The sequence below is a fragment of the Trachinotus anak genome, unplaced genomic scaffold, assembly GCF_046630095.1.
Source record: "Trachinotus anak isolate AG129_WGS33_773 ecotype Australia unplaced genomic scaffold, CSIRO_AGI_Tana_v1 ptg000015l, whole genome shotgun sequence".
In the NCBI taxonomy this organism is placed as follows: Eukaryota; Metazoa; Chordata; class Actinopteri; order Carangiformes; family Carangidae; genus Trachinotus; species Trachinotus anak.
Window position 1 is genome coordinate 16,747,327 of NW_027273866.1, and position 20,123 is coordinate 16,767,449.

At 43.4% G+C, this 20,123-nt stretch overlaps 2 protein-coding genes across 2 annotated transcripts; one reads left to right on the forward strand and one right to left on the reverse strand.

Moving 5' to 3' along the window:
* Positions 1-12: 12 nt before the first annotated feature.
* LOC139633380 (nuclear factor 7, brain-like) lies at positions 13-2,303 on the reverse strand. Its single transcript, XM_071499024.1, has 2 exons — positions 2,143-2,303; positions 13-2,033 (listed from the first exon to the last, which is right to left on the reverse strand). Exon 2 carries the CDS (start codon positions 2,014-2,016, stop codon positions 622-624), a length of 1,395 nt encoding a protein of 464 aa, XP_071355125.1. The 5' UTR covers positions 2,017-2,033; positions 2,143-2,303; the 3' UTR covers positions 13-621.
* Positions 2,304-6,087: 3,784 nt separating this feature from the next.
* g2e3 (G2/M-phase specific E3 ubiquitin protein ligase) lies at positions 6,088-18,350 on the forward strand. Its single transcript, XM_071497995.1, has 17 exons — positions 6,088-6,816; positions 8,670-8,743; positions 10,238-10,335; positions 10,648-10,749; positions 10,874-10,998; positions 11,428-11,596; positions 11,857-11,963; positions 12,048-12,164; positions 12,358-12,482; positions 12,795-12,888; positions 13,445-13,615; positions 13,726-13,880; positions 15,354-15,538; positions 15,631-15,803; positions 16,683-16,722; positions 16,846-17,017; positions 17,249-18,350. Exons 2-17 carry the CDS (start codon positions 8,686-8,688, stop codon positions 17,545-17,547), a joined length of 2,190 nt encoding a protein of 729 aa, XP_071354096.1. The 5' UTR covers positions 6,088-6,816; positions 8,670-8,685; the 3' UTR covers positions 17,548-18,350.
* The last annotated feature ends 1,773 nt before the right edge of the window (positions 18,351-20,123 follow it).

Genomic DNA, 20,123 nt, shown 5'->3' on the forward strand with positions numbered 1-20,123 from the left:
AGAACATGACACCAAGTCAAGAAAATATTTTATTATGTTGATGAAAAACAGGAATGAATGTACATTCAGCATTTATGATGAACTGACATGTTTACACTGAAATCAGCTGTTGTTGTTGTTGTTGTTGTTGTTGTTGTTGTAGAGGATGTTGAATGAATGAAAACACTTTTACACACAGAATCATCTTGGCTTCATCACATCAGAGAAAATTGTTCATATGTTTGAAACTTTATCATCTGGACCAGAACTGAAAATAAGTTTGTTGAATCTGATCAATGATCAGCTGATCAAACATGCAGTTATTGATACATTTATGTTTGCCAAAAACTTAACAATAATGTAAAATGACTCAGTATCATTAACAACAAAACAAATCTAAAGATCAGAAAATGAGTGAAATCATTTTACTCATGAAAAGGTCGACAACAGAAAGAAAAAGCAGATTGTTAAACCACAGAAGAAGAAAAAGGAAATAAAAAGCAGTGAGAAGTAAAAGAGAAATAAATGAAGCTTTGGAATAATGAGGCAGCAGGAGGACAGGTGCAGTTTAACTGGTTCAATTCACTGACTTTTCCCTTTAAGAAATAAACCACATTATAAATATAATCATCCTCTTTATCTCTAACTGCTCTGTTCCACTGTCACAGAGACCTTCAGAGGAAACATCTTCACTGGGAGTTCATCCCCATTTAAAATGAATGGAAACATCTTCTCAGTGAAAGTGTGTGTGAAGGTGTGTATGTGTGTGTTAGTATCAGGATCAGAGAACAACAGTTTTCCTCTGTTCCAGATCAGATTCACTCTGATCCTCTGGAGCTTCTTCTGCACTGGGAGATCAGTGACTGGAACTGATGGTGACTGTGCTGAGTATTTACCTTCATAGAACAATATTCCCCATAATCCAGACCATATGTTTCCCTTCCTCTGCACAGACTCTGCTAACACACCCAGTCCCCAGCCTGTATTGTCTCCAACCTCAACATCCCAGCTGTGAGTCCCTGAGTTAAAACCCTCAGAGCCCAGGACACAGCGGTAAAGATCAATCCTCTCTGGATTGTCAGGAAGCTGCTGTTCTTCTCCTAATCTCACACTGGTCAGATCTTCAGACAGGATGAGTTCTGGACCAGCAGTGTTTGGGTCCAGAACCACAGGACTGTAGGAGACCATGTCCTTCATCTTGCTCCAGATGTTGAAGGTCAGGTTGCCCAGGTGTTTGGCCTGGTCTATCAGAGCTCCTGAGAGCAGCTGGGGATCATCCAGCAGGAGGCGCTGCTGGACTCTGTCCACTGCAGCCTTGTAGTTGAGCAGGAATGAGACGTCTTCAGCTCTCAGCTCGTCCTCTGTGGCTTTGACTGTGTCTGAAAGAGCTGCTCTCTCTTTGCTCAGAGCCTCCCTCTTCTCCTTCATCATCTGACTCTTCTGCTCCTCTTCCTCCCTCAGTGCAGCCATCCTGGCCTCCTCTTCCTCTTCTAGAAACTGGTGAAGCTTCTTAAACTGCTCCTTAATCTGCCTCTCTGTGTGTCGGGCCTGGACCTTAATGTGTTCTGCTGTTTGATCCAACTTCACTTTAACTCGTTTAAAACCCTTTAACTTCTTCTTTAAGGTCTTAAGAGTTTTCCGAAGTTCCTTCTTGTGTTGTCGAGCAGCTTCATCGATGGGTCTGAATCTGTGCTTGGTGTGTTTTTCTGAATCTCTGCAGACGAGACACACTGGCTGCTGATGGTCCAGACAGAAGAGTTTGAGTTTCTCAGAGTGGAGACTGCAGAGAGCCTCTGAAGATCTCTGATCTCTCTCCTGTAAGAAGGACTCACACAGGTTCTTTAACGCCAGGTTACAAGGTGGACGTTTTGTTGAAGATCTTCTCTGACAAACTGGACACTGTCGTTGTGGTTTCTCTGTCCACCGGCTCTTCAGACAGTCTTTACAGAAGCTGTGGCTACATGACAGAACAACAGGATCTGTAAAGACCTGATGACAGACCGGACAGCAGAGATCCTCCTCTGATCTGGAAGCCATTTAGTCTGTGAGTGAAGCTGAAAACACAGCAGACACAAAGTCCAGTCAGTCATGGCTCCCCTCCCCCCTCTACTAACTTCACTGAAGTTCACTTTGACTCTGAGTCCTGGTTTTGGTCAAACTCACCTTCAGTGTGTGGAGCGTCAGCAGGTTGAAGCAGCAGTGTTGTAGTTTTCCTCTTTTCTCTCCTGTAGCTGGACTCACTCACAGGAAGTTGTTGGTTTGGTCTGAAGGTGAATCTGATCGTCTCTTCTTCACTCTGTGTCTCTTTACTGACAAACAACAAACAGTTTACTGGTTTTTCAGGTGAGGCAGGTGAGGGGTGGAGCTTGAAATAGTGACTCATAGTGTTCAGCAGGATGGCGCAGCAGCTCTGTTTCAGTTCAGATGCAGCAGCAGGTTGAACAAAGTGGAGCAGTTTCACTATAACCGAGTAAAATCCCTAGATGATTTTAGGAAAGGGCAAGATTAAAAAATACTTAACCTGCGGAAAATAAAAGTTATCAAGATTATTCTGAAGTATTTTATCTCACAATAACTGGATAATGAATCCATTATACTGCGAGCATAGCCTTTGTTTTTAAGATATTTATCCTGTTACACTAACTTAATAATTTTGTTGTCCAGACATAAAGAGATGTAGCACTTACAGAAAATTACCCAATCATCTCAAGAAGTTGTGTTTTGTTGTTTAAGAGAATAATTATTCACACAAAGACAGACAAGCAAACAGCAGCAGTAATAATAATTAAACTTGTGTGAACTGTAAAAACAAAAGAACAATTTGGCATGCCTCGAATACCTCCCCTGGGAGGCATTCAGGGGGCATCCTGACAAGGTGCCCGAACCACCTCAACTGACTCCTTTCAATGTGGAGGAACAGCGGCTCTACACTGAGCTTCTCACCCTATCTTAAAGGGATAGCCCAGACACCCTCCAAAGAAAACTCATTTCGATTGCTTGTACACGCAGTCTCATTCCTTCAGACACTACCCATAGCTCATGACAATAGGTGAGGGTGGTGACGTAGATAGACCAGTAAATTGAGAACTTTGCCTTCTGGCTCAGTTCTCTCTTCACCACAACAAACCACTTTAGCATCCGCATCATTGCTGACGCCACCTGATCCTCCTGTCCAACTCCCACTCCCCTGCACCCTCGCTCGTGAACAAGACCCCGAGATACTTAAACTCCTCCGCTTGGGGCAGCAACTCCCCCCTGACATCCCCACTGTTTCACACTTGGCTGCAAACCATCCCAGCACCTGCTGGAGGCCACAGATTGATGTAGCCAACAGGACCACATCATCTGCAAAAAGCAGAGACGCAATACTTGTCAGGGCTGAACAATGGCTCGGACTCAGATGCAGACTGACACAGTAAGCGAGTTCACAATGTCCTTTAATAAGGCAAAAGTCGGTACACAGGAGATCAGTCCGCGGAGCAAAGGTATCAGAATCGGTAGGCAAAGGCAGGGTCAAAAACCAAAAACAAGACAAGACACGAAGAAGGCACACGGGGAATAAAGGCAGGAACGTAGTCATAAAGAACTAGACGAACTGGCACAGAAGGGAGGGAACACAGAGACTAAATACTCAGGGAGAGGGAAGACAATGAGACACAGGTGCAGCACATTAGGGCAGGGCAGGTAATCACACAAGGGGAGGACACATGAGGGCAGGAAGTGAGGAACCTGAAACGAGAAAAGAGGTGAGTATCAAAATAAAACAGGAAGTACAAGACAAAACACTGGGGGAAACAAAAAAGGGAACTCAGCTATCCAGCTGAGGCATGACAATACTGAGAGCACCAAACAGGACACCCTCCGTCCCACGGCTGCGCCTAGAAACTCTGTGCATAAAAATTATAAACAGAACAGAAGAAGTGACAAAGACAAAGAGAGTCCCACACGCACCAGAAGAGAGTCTGACTTACTGCCAGCAATGCAAACCAAGCTCCTGCTCTTGTCATACAGGGACTGAATGGCCCGCAGTAGCAGGCCCCGAACGGCATGCTCCTGAAGCACCCCCCACAGGGCACCACAAGGGACATGGTCGTAAGCCTTCTCCAGGTCCACAAAACTCATGTAGACTTTTCCCAAATTCCCATGCACCCTCCAGCACCCTTGCATGGCAAAGAGCTGGTCCAGTGTTCCACAGCCAGGGCAAAAACCACCCTGTTGCTCCTGAATCTGAGGTTTGACCGGACTCTCCTCTCCAGCACCCTGACATATGCTTTCCCGGGGAGGCTGAGAAGTGTGATCCCCCTATAGTTGGAACACACTCTCCGGTCCCCCTTCTTAAAAAGGGAGACCACCACCCCGGTCTGCTAGTCCAGAGGCACCGTCCCTGTGTCAGCCACAGCCCAACAACATCCAGCGCCTTCAGTTCTTCAGGATGAATCTCATCCACCCCAGAGCCCAGCCACCGAGGAGCTTTTTAACCATCTCAGCAACCTCAGCCCAAGTTATGAGCGAGTCTCCCCAAGTACCACTCCATTCCCACTGTGAACAGTTAGGACAGAGCACTACTTACCCCTCCTGAGCTGCCGGATGGTTTGCCAGAATCTCCTCAAGGTCGACCAAAAGTCGCTTTCCATGGTCTCAACGAACTCCTCCCACACCAGAATATTTGCCTCAGTGACCGCCAGAGCCATATTCCGCCTGGCATCAGCTGTCTCCAGAGACTGACAGGCTAACCAAGCCTGACAGGACTCCTTCTTCAGCTTGACAGCTCCCCTCACCGCGGCCACCTCAGCAATGGAGGTGCAGAACATGGTCCACTCAGACTCAATGTCCCCAACCTCCCCTGGTATGCAGTTGAAGCTCTGCACGAGATGGGAGTTGAAGATCAGACAGACAGAAGCCTCCACCAGATGTTCCCAGCATAACCTCACTACATGTTTGGGCCTACCAGGTCTGTCCAGATTCTCCCCCGCCACCTGATCCAGCACACCACCAGGTGGTGATCAGTAGACAGCTCCGTTCTTCACTTCACCTGAGTGTCCAAGACATGCGGTCGCAGATCAGAAGAAACAACTACAAAGTTGATCAACGATCTACGGCCTAAGGTGTCCTCGTGCCACATGCACTTATGAACATCCTTATGCTCGAACATGGTGTTCGTTATGGACAGACCGTGCATACCACAGAAGTCCAACTACAGAACACCAATCGGGTTCAGATCGGGCAGGCTGTTCCTCCCAATCACACCCCTCCAGGTCTCACTGTCTTTGCCCATGTGAGTGTTGAAGTCCCCCAGCAAAACAATGGAGTCCCCTTGTGGTGCATTGTCTAGCATCCCACTCAGGGACCCCAGAAAGGCTGGGTACTCTGAACTACCATTCGGCGCATAAGCGCAAATGACAGTCAGAGACCGTTCCCCAACCTGAAGCTGCAGGGAAACAACCCTCTCGTTTACTGGGGAGAACACCGATGTTAACGCGCTGAATTGGGGGGCTACCAGTAGCCCCACCCCTGCCCAGTGCCGCTCACCCATGGTAACGTTAGAGTGGAAAAGAGTCCAACCCCTCTCCAGGAAATTGGTTCCAGAACCCAAGCTATGAGTTGAGGTGAGCCCAACTATATCTAGCCAGTACCTCTCAACCTCATACTCAAGCTCAAGCTCCTTCCCTGCCAGAGAGGTGACATTCCATGTCCCAAAAGCCAGTTTTGTCGGCTGGGGATCAGTACGCAGGGGCCTCCACCTGTGGCCGCCACCCAATCCACATTGCACCGGACCTTTACAGCTCCTCCTGTGGGTGGTGGGTGCACCTGAGGGTGGTTCCATGTTGCTCATTCGGGCTGGGTCTGGCCAGGCCCTACGGACTAAGTCCTGGCCACCAGGCGCACACAGACAAGCCCCTCCCCAAGCCTGGCTCCAGGGTGGGGCCCCGGTGTCTCTGGTTTGGGTGAGGGAACTCGAAACTATCTTGTGTTGTTCCTCCTCAGGCCCTGCCATCCCCTTCTGCTTGGTTCCTGAGACATGGACACATCTAGTCCTGGTGATATTGCACTTTGTTTTGTTCTAGTTTTGTTCTATAAAGGTGGTTTACACTCAAACTGTTTCAGGTTTCATTATTCCTTTTTTTTTTTTTTTTTGTCAGTGACCCAAGTTAACAGTTCAGGGACAGAATCGAAGCACAAGAGTGTGTTCTCATAAATGCTACATAGTGAGGACTGAAGGAGTCCATATTTAAGAAACTAAAGTTTAGAGTCCAGGTCTACGTCAAAGTCTTTCCTCCTTAGAAAGGTTCCTAACTGAGTGATATGATCTGATAACCTGCTCAGACTTGTCCAGTAACCCTTTTAGAGGGGCCCGGCCCCTGGGTTTGGAACCACTGGACAAAACTAGTGATTCCAAACCCAGCGTTTATTGCGCCATTAAAACATGTTGAAGCATGTATTTCTTTTACTTAATGATTATGAATTCAAGACTTTTACTTTGTTGTGCTGTTATTTTAACTTGAGTAAAGGATCTAAATGTTTCCTCAGCTTACATTTAACTGAAAGATAAAAGTAAGAAAAGTGAAGCGAGTCTGGTGCCGTGCAGAACTGTTGTACACGTTAATTGTTTCCTGGCCATCAGGGGCCGCTACGGCGGAAAAGTGGCGGCGGCGCAGAGAAAAAGCCCAACGAAGAAGAAGCAGCAGCGGAAGCGGAAATGAGGTTCTTTTGTTTTGAAAGAGGGAAATTTAAAAAGTCGACGGCGTTAGTCAGAAGTAAACACAAACAAGCGGAATAAAATCAACAAAAGCAACCGACAATGGCCGCAAACTGACGTCCTTCACCCGCGAATCTAAAGTAGGCTCACGGACATTTTTCTGACAAACCCTTTGTCTAAGTCTGGTGAAGAGAAATGAACTGATATTTTCCTGTGAAACGTTTGAACTTCGGGCAGCATCCGCCCTGCAACCTGAGATTTGTCACTTTAATTTCACATGTTGCACATTCTTGTTTTTTCTGTTATTAGTTTGACGTTTTCCCTCAGCCAGCGTCTTTTCCATCGCGTTTTGATCCTGACGGTAAAGTCGTTGTGGTCATTTCTCCAGTTTATAACCAGCTTATTCATTCAACACAGTCCGTGATCAGTTCTCATTCTCAGGCTGCAAATGAACCTCTTACATGTTTATTTCAGTAAATAAAAACGCTGCAATCAATGAAAGAATCATTTCAAAATAATGATAATAATAATAATGTAATAAACATTATGTATATAACAAAGTGCTTTACAATAATGAAATTACACGCATCGAGTGCATCACATGAAAATACATAAAACATGTCAAAAACAATGTAGAATGAAAAGCATTCATGTAAAATGATAAACATAGAATAATTAATGAAATAAATACATAATTTGAATAATAAAAATAAAAATGGATTACAAAGAAAGCATAAAATCAGTAAGATGATGATAAATGTGATATACAGAAGTATGTTGTTTATAATGTTTATCATTTTTTTATTAAAGAATCGTAATATGCACAAGTGCAATATCCAAATAACAGGAGCTGCCATTTTTTCATAAAAGTCAAATGTGTCACTACAACAGACCATAAATGAAGCACTGTGGTGCTACAGAGAAGCACTGGACTATAAAACATATTCTCTAGATCTAAATTAATATGTTACAAGCCACAATAACAATCACATCATTTTCATCATCATTTTTATATATTTTTCCAAGAATATGAAATGCAGAAATTACCATTCCAACTGAAATTGTGACCCATTGCATTTTTTTTTCCTTTTCATATCATTCAGTCCTTTTACAGAATTTTGGACAACCCTGGACAAACTCATAACAATAAGCTCCTTTTCAAATGTTACTTGTGAATTTAACCACTGTGGGACTTACAAAGGCTATCTTATCTTATCATATCTTATCTTATCTTATCTTATCTTATCTTATCATATCTTATCTTATCTTATCTTATCTTATCTTATCTTATCTTATCTTATCTTATCTTATCTTATCTTATCTTATCTTATTTCATTAACTTCAAAATAGGAAGGAAAAAAAAAGTAATTGTGGCACATTCAAAAGTTTGGACCCATCTTCCTGTAAAGTGTCAGAGCCTCATGAACTCATTAAAACTTATTTGACTTGTAAGGAAGGTGAAGATTTATCAGCAGATGATACATTTCAAACCTCAACAACCCTGAGCTGAACATCTTGAACATGAAGCTAACTGATGCTACAAAGCAGGAGGAGGCTAGTGAGGGGGAAATGTGGAAGTCAGGATGAGACGTTGACAAAACTGCAGGTCTGCTGGACAGAAAGGAAAATTGAACAGTTTGGCAGCTTGGAAGAAGAGAAGCAACGTGTTTCTGTGTTTTGTGTGTGAGACACACAGTAACAGTGTTTCGTAGTTTCAGTGTGAGATCAGCCACATGTCTGACATGACACAAATGAAATGTTAAGTAACTGTGTACATGTGTATGATGCAGGACACTGTCAAAGCTAAATGACTTTTACACCATGATATATTCTATCCCACTTCACTGTGTTTCTGTGGCTGCAGCATTACAACAAATACAAATGTTCTAGATGTCTTATGCAACATTTTCTGCACATTTCCCCAGTTCAGTCTGACATGTTTGGGATTATCTCAGTACATTTGACCCCTGACCCTGGTGTTTTGTCCCTGCAGGTCACGTCACACCAACATGAAGAAGAGGGTGAGAAGGTCACAGGTCTCAGACGCTGGCAGCGTGCAGGAGGACTGTGAGTGATCACTGTAATAATGTTTGACTGGTCTGAAGCTCCTGTTGTCTAAACCAATGCTTCTCAAAGTGGAGTCCAGGGACCCCCAGGGGTCCTTGAGTGAGTTCCTGGGGTCCCCAGCAAAAAGGGGAATCATTTATTTTCACTATAATTCCATCCACCAGTAACACAATAAAAGAATGTATGAATATTCTTATCATGGGTTTCAAACGCTTGTAGTAAAACATCTGATCAGACGGAATCTGTGTCAGTTTAGGATCCTTGATGTGAAAAATATTGAGAACCACCGATCTAAACTGTAAGAAAAAGGGGATGTGGCCTCTGTTCCACCACTGTATGCTCCATAGCAATGCTGACAGTTAGCCAGTTAGCGATGGCAACATTATCTGAACCAATTCATTATATTGGTAACGTTATCATGCTACTGTAGCTATCACGAATGAAAACAGACATTAACATTATGAAGCATCAAGTTACTGACACATGGAGAAGAAAACCAGTTCTGAGTCCAGCTGGAGCCTTTAGCAGCTCGCAGGGTTCTCCACCTCAGTACAGACAGACCAGGACTGACTCCATGGTCGGACTGGGAGAGAAATTCAGCCTTGGACTTTACCCATTGGGACCGGCCTTGTGAATGACAATGATGGAGCAGGTAAAGACACTGATGGATTAGGTAGAGACACCGGCCGACCAGGATTTGAGCCTTCGGTCCTCATGTCCAAACTCAGACATGAGGACCGAAGAGTCAGTAGCTGTCCCCACAGGACCAGAACCTCTCAGTACCTACACTCCTCAGTGTCGTGGAGCTCTGAGACTGGTCTCTCTACACCTGGGTCACATTCAGGTTTACAACCACCTCAGACCTCTGGTCTTTGTTCCCAGGACCAGAACAACCCACACTGAATTAGGTAAAAGAGCTTTTGTGTTTGCTGCACCGGCTGTCAGCGCTGATTTAAAAATCGTTGTGTTTTTAGATACTTCATCATTTTAAATCACTTTATTTCATCCTAGCAGCCGCTGGTTTGTTTAAAGAAATCTGAAGTTGTCTTCAGGATGTTTTATATTCTTGATGTAGATATTTTAGGGTTTCTCTTTTTCATTGCTGCCCTTCTCTGCCAGGACGAAAGATTTTTAGTTCCAGGTTTTCCTGTTTAAATAAAATTTAGATAAAGACGCGATTGAGCTGCTGGGAAAGATGGAGATTTGAACAGGGCAGCTCCGTCTGGTTTGGATCATGTGATGCGACACGGGACTGAGGTGAGGTTGTTCTGAACACGAACCAACAGCTTCACTGACACAGTCACATGATCAAACAGCGGAACGGTGATGATGTTGTGATGTGTTGATTGAAGATGACAAGATATGTTTAAAATGATCATTACTAACGTGCAACATGGTCAAAGCATCATGGACCTACTTAGTAATTATAGGTGTGTGTGTGTGTGTGTGTGTGTGTGTGTGTGTGTGTGTGTGTGTGTGTGTGTGTGTGTCCAGGTTGTGTCCTGTGCAGGTGTAGTGATGATGACCCTGCCTTGTTTGGAGAAAAGGTCACACTTCAAGAGCACAAACTCTCCGTCCACTACTTCTGTTTGGTAAGTGCGTCCACATCCATCAGCTTGGATCATTGATGATTCAGCTGCTGAGAATCCACAAGGTTTTGTGTTGATTTATCAGCTGATCAATCACATGGCTTCGGTCACTTGATCAGTTCTGGTCGCTGAACTGATGATGATGATGATGAAGATGACGATGAAGAAAATGATGAAGATGACGATGATGATGAACCTCAGCAGAAAATGAATCAGAAACAGTTTTCATTATTGGAGGGAATTTTTTCAAGTGAACATAAACACACCTGATTGTGTGTGAATGATCGTGTGTGTGTGTGTGTGTGTGTGTTTCAGCTGACGTCCTGTGGCGTTTACCAGCGGGGGGAGGAGCACGAGGGTGTGTTTGGTTTCCTGGTGGATGACATCAAACAGGAAATCCGTCGGTCGGCTCGACTGGTGAGAGATGATTTTATTTATTTCTATTCTAGACACAGGAGACAAAACATCTACTGAAGAAACTGAACCAGTTACTGTGTGTTTACTGTATGTGTTACTTTGTGTGTCTGTGTGTGTGTTGCAGACGTGCTGCAGCTGTAAGAAGAAGGGGGCATGTGTCGGCTGTAACGTCAGGAGCTGCAGGAAGACGGTGCACTTCCCCTGTGGGAGGAAACAGAGCTTCATCTCCCAGTTCACCGGACTCTTCCCGTGAGTGTCCACAACACACAACACCTCACAGAGACACACACAACAAATCTTACACCTGCCACTGAATCTAATGCTGTGATTTTTACCTGTTGTTGATAAGATCTAGATGAACCTAACGATCGTGGAGGATCTACACACCTTTTACCTTTACACTTGATAAAGAAAACAAGGATTTTTCCAAAAATGAGTCTTAAATCTGGTTCAGAATGATCTTGAAAAGGTTTTAAAAAGCTTCAAATCCTCGTGTCTGATTCCTGTTTTATAGATTCAGACTTTTACACTTTTTTGCCAGTGGAACGATGCATTCAAAGACACCATGTAAACAGCAGTTTTCATGATTTCAGCATCATTTTAGTGACACAACAGACACAGATATCAAACAGGAAGAGGGTTGAACCCCCTGGTCTCAGTCTGTGTCTTTGTGTCCAGGTCCTACTGTCCCGACCACAGTCCCACTCAGACTCTGTGTGTGGGTTCAGACTTCAGTCTGCCTCAGTCCTGCTCCATCTGCCTGGACTCCATCGACCCCATCCTGTCCTACTCTGTCCTCAAATGTCCGTGCTGCCACACCAGCTGGTTCCACAGGGACTGTGTGCAGGTAGTGTGAGTGTTGTGTGTTTTGTTTCAGGTGAAGCGTGTGTGTGTTAAAACAAATCTGGCCCTGCAGACAGTTGTTAAAAACTGACGTGTGGTTTGAAATGGAAACATTTGCTGTGCTGTTTCCAGGTTAGGGAGTTAATCCTGAGTCTTTTCTTCCAGTTTTAATGGAAAATACTTTTTGTTTGTGTGATTCCAGTGAATGACCCTGAAACTAACACAGCTGTGTAACACAATGTGTGCGTGTCTGTCCTCTGTCAGCGTCAGGCCCACAGCGCCGGCCTCTTCTTCTTCAGGTGCACCCTCTGCAACAACAAGGAGAGCTTCCAGGAGGAATTGCTCCGGATGGGAATCTTCATCCCAGAGAGGTGACGTAACCTGAACACACAGATGGAAGCAGCTGGAGGCCAAGCAGAGCAGTTCACTGTATGTCCTGTCTGTGCCTCCTGCAGGGATGCATCGTGGGAGTTGGAGGCGAATGCGTATTCGGAGCTGCTGGAGGTTTACAAGCACTGTGACGCTCTCACCTGCCTCTGCAACGACGGACCCACACACTCAGCAAAGACCGGGTACACCCTCAGTCTCAGTAAACTTCCCCCACCATCTCAGATCCAGACAAGGATGTGTGTTTTCTGTTGATCCAGTTCATTAAATGAATGCAGATTGAATGCAGATGTCATTAAAATCCAACATCGATCAGCCTGATGTAACCAGAGAGAGATTCGTCAGAGTCTGCAGTGACTTTCTGTCTGCTCACTTCAGGTGGTTCGAGGTGATTCGCTGCCGACTCTGTGGATCCAGAGGGACTCACAGGAAATGTTCGGGGCTGAAGCTGGACACCAGAGACTGGGCCTGCACCGACTGCACTCAGGCCACGGATGGGAAAGGTCTCAGTGGTTATTTGACTGGTTGATTGGCTGCTGAATGGTTTTGGATCTGCTGAACGACGATCATAACGTCTGTCAGCTGATTTTATGAATGTTCGTTTATTTACGGGGCTGTACTCACCGTAGCCAGCCTCCCTGCAGTGCATTCTTTTAACTGTGTGCATCCTTTTGAAACGTCTGATGGAAACTCCTCCACTTCCTCATGATACTAATCAGCAGAAACTCCACCTCTGGACTGCGTGTGGTTTATTTTGTGACCTGATGGGAGGTTTGTGATAATGTGTGTGAACCACATGCTCTTGTCTCGTCCAGCCTCCCTGGTCACGTCTCCTCAGGGAGGTCAGAGACGGAGCCTCCTGTCCAAACACCACCTGTCCTCCCTCCACTCCTCCATCAGCTGTAAAAGGTATGAAAATCTAACGCACCTGTCCACCTGTCATTGAAATCAGATGTTTGTTCACTGCTGACTGATCCTGACCTGACCGTGCTCAGAGGTGATGATGATGATGATGATGATGATGATGATGATGAGAAATAGCTCACATTAAGTTCAAATTAAAGGACTTTTTATGTGACTCAAAATATTTCCAAAATAAAAGTCTTCCACCTGGATCAAATGCTGGCTGCCTTGTTTATTCTTTTCCAGTGAGGTAGCTACAGGTGAGGCCACCAGGTGGTGCTGCTCCCTAAGACTTAAACCAACAAACACTATGTCACTGTCTCGTACCTGTTCCAATATCCTGATCCTGTAAATTCATATGTGAGGACAAAAGAACTCAGGTTGCAGTTGGTTTGATCTGGTGAATAATCAGCAGGAACAAAATCTGCAGGATGAGTTGTTAACAGTCAGCATGTCTCTTTAAATTTCTTCTGCAGTTACATGAAACCTCTCTCTCTCTCTCTCTCTCTCTCTCTCTCTCTCTCTCTCTCTCTCTCTCTCTCTCTCTCTCTCTCTCTCTCAGACCATCCTTACCTGTCGGATCTGGGTCTCCAGAGGAGCTGCTGCAGGCTTTGACCCCTCAGCTCCGTCCCCTCAGCGTCCAGGTGGAGGTGAGTGGGTACCGGGCTCTGTTTGCTGGTCTGGACCTGGTCAGGAGGCCCGACTTCGACCCCACACACACTCTGTCCGTCAGGTCAGTGGGTGATGAACAACTCTGTGTTTTCATCTCTGACTGTTTGTAAAATCAAAGTGTGATTGACACATTTACGTCTGCTGTGTTTGGACCCCTGTGTCTTTGTGCAGGTTCAAAGAGGAGAAGCAGACTGCGTTTCCCAGCAGCCTCGGGGACAGCGACACAGCCAGGCAGTACTTCTTGAAGCTGCTGGTGCAGCAGATCCAGGACTCTGTGGTGTTTGAGGGTCCAGATGGATCCAAAAACCTGGCACTGGACTCCCAAGGTACAAATTACATCATTTTCTTCTATTATTTTATTCTCTGTTGTTTCTAATTTCTGATTGGCTGACTGGTGGACTGCAAACACATTGACACTGGGAGAAGGATTTAAACTCAGCTGATTTTCATATGTTTTATTTTATACTTTATTTTTAATGTGTGATCATAGAAGAAGATCATATTTACATATATTATTGCACAGGTGAGTCTGGACTGGTCACAACCATAATCCAGTCCCTTATTCTTTATTTTGAAAATTATATAGTAGTAGTAGTTTTTAATAGTTCTGATCCAAACCCAGAGTTCCGTACTTAATAAATGTCTTTTCAAAATAAAACTACACATCTTAAAGTGGCCTTTTATTGTGAATAGCCCAGGGCACACCTGTGCAATAATATAATAAGTCACACCTGTCAGGTGGATTAATGATTTTGCTCACTGACACAGATTTAAACATATTTGTGAACCAGATTTGAGAAAAAGACGCTTTAATGTGGTCAGAAAAAATCTTAGATCTTTAATTTCAACTCATGACAATGGAAGAAAAAACAAGTGTTTGTATTTTTGTTTTCAGTTCATAGTAACTTCCTGTTTTCTGTTTTAAGAAACGACTTATAAATGCGTGTAACTCACTTTTTATTGCTTTTCACAAAACAATCACATCACATAAAAAACAAAGACATAAACAGAAGATATAACAATAAAACAACCAAACAACATCACATGACTGATTACAGTACGATTCCTGTCTGAGTCTGTCTGAATATTCATCCACACACTGATAGGTTTCCCTTTTAAACACAACATCCTGGGCACAAAGAAAAATCCATCACATGAACCACTTTGGAGCCATTTAGTCATTTAGCAGACGCTTTTATCCAAAGCGACTTACAGAAAGGGAACAATCAAGGTTAAGTGCGATAAGAAGTGTTAGCGCAGCAATAAGAGCAAGTGACGATTCTTTAAGTGTAGATTTGTCATGTAGTGCTAGTAGAGCCATCTTTGAAATTCTGGAGCTAATTTTATGACGTTTCTGTTTCCTGTTTCTTCAATGACACTGAAGTCAGTTTCCTGAGGGGAAATAGTTTATTGCAGTGCAACAGCTACCATGTTGAAAACACATGAAACCACGACTGTCCCCTTTTATGTCATAGATAAAATCACTGGATATATTGACAAATGTCCCCGGTTTTCAGTTCAGAAATCTGGTCACTTTGATTTTCCCAGAGACGTTAAAACACAGCTGAGGCCACTGCGTGTGAGAGAGGTGTTGCACAAATACACATCCCCTACAAACCATGTTATTCAAAATGTCCCATCTACAATGTGCGATAAATGCTAATGTTGCTAAGATAAATGTGTGTGTGTGTGTGTGTGTGTGTGTGTGTGTGTGTGTGTGTGTGTGTGTGTGTGTGTGTGTGTGTGTGTGTGTGTGTGTGTGTGTGTGTGTGTGTGTGTGTGTGTGTGTGTGGGGTCAGCTCTGCGTGAGGACCTGTACTTTGATGTCGGATGCCTTCTGGCTCTCTCCCTGGTCCACGGCGGTCCACCTGTTGGCTTCTTCTCCCGCGCTCTCTACCAGTGTCTCTTCAACTTCCCACCCAACCGCCCGCTCGCCGTCACACACATGACCCCTGACACACACCTCACGCGCCAACTCAGCAGGGTGAGCAGGACTGAAGAGCCACACGTTTTCAGTCTTTGGCGCCAGTAACAGCAATGTTTATTTTAAAGCTTCTCGTGATTGTCTGCTTTCAGATTGCGGCGGCGGAGTCTTTAGATGACCTGAAAGAGGCCATGGCTTCCAGCTGGGAGTACCTGGAGCTGGCCGGCTGCAACCGACCAATCAGCAGCCTGGAGGAGAGGGAGGCTTTGGTGGAGGATCTGGTCGGATTCACCATGATCACCAGGATGCAGCTGCCACTGCAGAGGTAGAGAGAGAGAGAGAGAGAGAGTTCACTGTCTGCACTGGTGCTTTCACTGGTCAGCAGGAATACAAGGACCCGTGTGTGTTCAGGGTTCCCACATGTCCTGGAAAACCTGGAAAACAGTTGACCTGTTCTCCAGTCACAGAAAAATAAAATGTCCTGGAAAATGATTTCAACATTCTTCTATGCTGCTGACTGTGGTCGTTTCATCAGGTTTACACATGAACCTGTGTTAAACTGTGGAATGATCAGTTAGCATGTTTGGTTCAGGTGCTAGCTTGTTTAGGCTGTAGCTAAAGGTTTAATGTTTGTGATTCAAACAGGTTCAGATGTGTTGGTTCATTGCTGAGAGTTGATGATAATAAATGTGAACCAGGTCAAACAATGAACAGGAGCCAACTGTGTGTCAGTCAGACAACTGAACTTTGAATCTACATTTAGCCGTAAAGTCTGATTATTGCTGTTCAGCAGCAGGTTCATATAATTTATCTGTGTTTTCTCTTGTTGATGCTTCTGAATGTTCTGTTTGCTTTGTGTGTCTGAAAAGGAGCTTATGAATAAACTGTATTATTATTAATTCAGAAGAAAAAAATCCAGTCATGTTATAAATTAATAATGATAATAATGATTTCATGTGACAAAGTTATTGCAATCAATCATTTCATAATACATTGATCATGTAAGAGGTGATGTCATAGATCAGTGTAGCTGAGTATAGACTGCACTTGTGTTAAATCAGACTTGTGATTCCTGTTTGAAAGTGAAGGAGCCCTGATGTTACTGACAGTAACATTAACGTGAACAGGTTCGATCTGAGCTTCACCTGCTGCACTGATGGTTTGTGTTTAACCTCAATCAGAACTGTTTGTTTTGGTCCTGCAGGTTTCGGGAAGGTTTGCAGACTTTAGGCGTCTTTGATCAGGTGATTCATGTGCTCTTTGTCCCTGTATGAAAACACACACACACACACACACGCACACACTGGTTCATCAAGGTCCACTGGACACTGGAAACCTCTAACCTTAGGCGCTGTGATCTGATCCAGGTGCAGCTCTTCCCGTCCGTGTTCTGCAGCGTTTTCTGTGAAGCAGCCGAGCGTCTCACGGCTCAGACGCTCGCTCAGCTCTTCACCGTCCACTTCTCCCAGCAGGAGGAGAGACTGGACAGGGAGACGCCCGTCGTCACCTTCTGGAGACACTTCCTGCTGGAGTGTGAAGGTACAGAGGCGTTGACCCGACCCCCACATCAGGAAATATCAGAACTTACTGTTTTATTAAAGGACCTCTCCTCTCCTGCTTCCTCCTCTCCTCTTCTCTCCTATCCTCTCCTGATTTCTCCTGTCCTGTTTCCTCTTCTCTCCTATGCTCCTCCTCTCTTGTGTCCTCCTATCCTATCCTCTCTTGCTTCCTTCTCCTCTCTTGTTTCCTCCTATCCTCTCCTCTCCTCAGTTGGGAGGAGCTCCATTTCCCTGCAGGACCTCCTCCTCTTTGCCACAGGAGCTGAGGAGCTTCCGACAGCCGGCCTCCTCCCACCGCCCTCCATCTCCTTCCTCCACCCCCTCAGCTCCTCCCCCGAGGAGGCGGGCCGACTGGGGAGCGAACAGTGGAGGGACGAGGGGCTCTTCCCTCAGAGTGAGCCCCGCTCCAAACACCTCCTCCTGCCCGTCACCTCCTCCTACCAGGCCTTCAAAAGCTCCATGGAGCAGGCCATCAGCCACCATGTGCACCTCCTCCCTATGGAGAGATAGGGGGAGGGGGGGGCTCAAACCCAAAGATATTCAGTGAATGATAAAATAAAACAGGAATCTGAGATCAAATCATTGATCAGGTGATCAGTTCAGGGAATGGACAGGTGCGTGCAGGTAACAACAGGAAGTTAGGTGTCCTCACCAACACAGTCAGCAGTGGCTGTGACTCTGTGTATTATTAAGAGACTTAAAACACTCAGTTCCTCCTCTGGCTGCAGTTTGTGTAAAAGAAATTCTTCACACTTCTTCTCTGAGTCATAACTCAGTCAGATCTGAACAGACATGAGACACATAATTTAGATTCAGTGCGATTTACAGACGAAGACGTCAAACTTCCAGTGTCCACCTGGAATAAATGATCATAAATCTGCTTAGAAATCAGAGAACAGACGATGTCTCTAACTGCAGAACTCCATTCAGAATCCTCCTGTTTTTAACTTTGCTTCGGTATCACAGTGAAACAGGGACACTGGTCTGTAGGTTCATGTGTTCACTGCAAACAGGAGCTGATCACAGATAATTCAGCTTCTTTTAATGGAGACAGTTTGATAAAACGTGAACAATTATTGGCTTAAAAACATGAGACTCAGGTTGAAGCCCAGTGATTCTAATCACTGATTAAACTGCAGATTTTTCTCTTTATTAACTGGTCAATAGTTTGGTCCATGAAATGTCCGAAGATGTTGAAATAAATCTCAATTTCTAATTTTTGTACAATTTCCTAAATGTGACATCTTCAAATGTCCAAAACCCAAAGATTTTCACTTCACTGTCAAATAAAGCTCATCATTCACAAGTTTGAATGATTGAATATTTTGCATTTTTGATTGGAAAATTTTTTCAACGATTAATTGATTACCATAATAGTTGATCTCCTGATTGACTAATTGATTAATCAACTAATCATCTCAGTTCTAATGGCAGAGTCGCTCTCTACGCCGTGATGTCATCCACATGGGCCGCTCCTGTTCACTCACTGATGAAGCTGATAAATGAGCTGAACTCCAGGTGGCCAGCTCAGATGTCACTTGGACAAATGATCATATTTTATAAATTGCAAAATATCTTCTATCTTCTATCTATATCTTCTTAAGTTTTCTTTTCTAAAAACTATGGAGCTTTTTTTAGTGCAGTCACATTCTTATTGTACAGAGTTTTATTGATGGTTCATTCTTTTTTTGGAAAATGTAAAAAGTCTGTGTTGACTGGTTCTGATCAGAATTTGACCAAATTTAATAACATGTTTCATTCTGACATGTTTGTTTTCTGTGATTTTTCAAATGTGCCAAACTTTCACACGACACAATGTTTTTTGGTTTTTTTTTTCAAATGAATTAATGAATTTAAATGGTGAAAAATGAAAAAGCTTAAAATTAGAAAATAAAATTACTGATGCTCTGTAAGTTGTATCTTAAAACCACCTGGTAAATTGAAAATTCAGGATAAATTATTGGATTATAAAAAAAGTGTTAAAGTCTTTTTTTTCTAAAATGGATTATCTCACAGTTTTTAGAGGTTATACCACCTTAAAACTGACCGCGGGATGTGGAAGTGATCCCTGGGTTTCCATGTGAATTCAACAGATAATAAGGCACATTTAACATATAAATTAATGGATGGCTCTTATTTCATTAATAGTGGAATTTAACTAACTTCATATTCAAGTACTGCACTTAAGTACAATTGTGCTTTTACTTAAGTAATTTCATTTTTATGTTTATTTTTTTGTTACTTCTCCTTCACCTCATTTCAGAATATTGAGCTTTTTACTTTCAGATTAATAATAAATACAAAATATAACCAACAAATAAAAGATGATGTTATTATAAGACTTAATAATGATCCAGTAATATGATACACTATGTGATTCTGTATGATCAGTACTTTCACTTGTGGTGCTTGATATTTGATATTTCTGATGTTAATGCTTTTGTACTTTTACATAAGAAAAGTTTCCAGTGCTTTTTTTTTTTTTTTTTTACTTCTCACAGTATTTCTACAGTGTGGTATTAGTACTTTTATTGAGTCAATAAGCTGAGTTCTTCATCAGGTCAGTTTTCTTTTTTTTTTTGTTAGTTTTTTCTTTTTTTTAACCCTTTTAAAAACCATGAAACTGCAGATAATCCATGAAAATGTCTCAATATATTAGGAATCCTATTTTATCCATTTTAGCTTTGAAATTCCATTTATAAAACTAAATCACATCGTTATTAATCATTAAATTAATCAATTCAGTTTTAAAGAATTTAGCAGCATCAGGTTTTATCTAATTGGGGTTGATTACTGTCAGAACCACGTTCATTAGACTGTTATTTTTTCTATCAGCTGATTTCTTTTCCTGTGTTGATGATTTCCAATCTTTTTCTTTCCAGTTCTTCTTATTTATCCATTTTGTGTTTTCTGCGTGTTTGTATGAATTTTCTCTTTGTTCCCGTGGATCATAAATGCTGAAACAAACCATGTAGTTGTGATTTCTGAAATAACTGAACACAACTCACGGTATTGATTATCGATCAGGTTTTCTTCAGCTTCATGTCTGCTGACACTGAATTTAAACATCTGAAAAGACCAGTCAG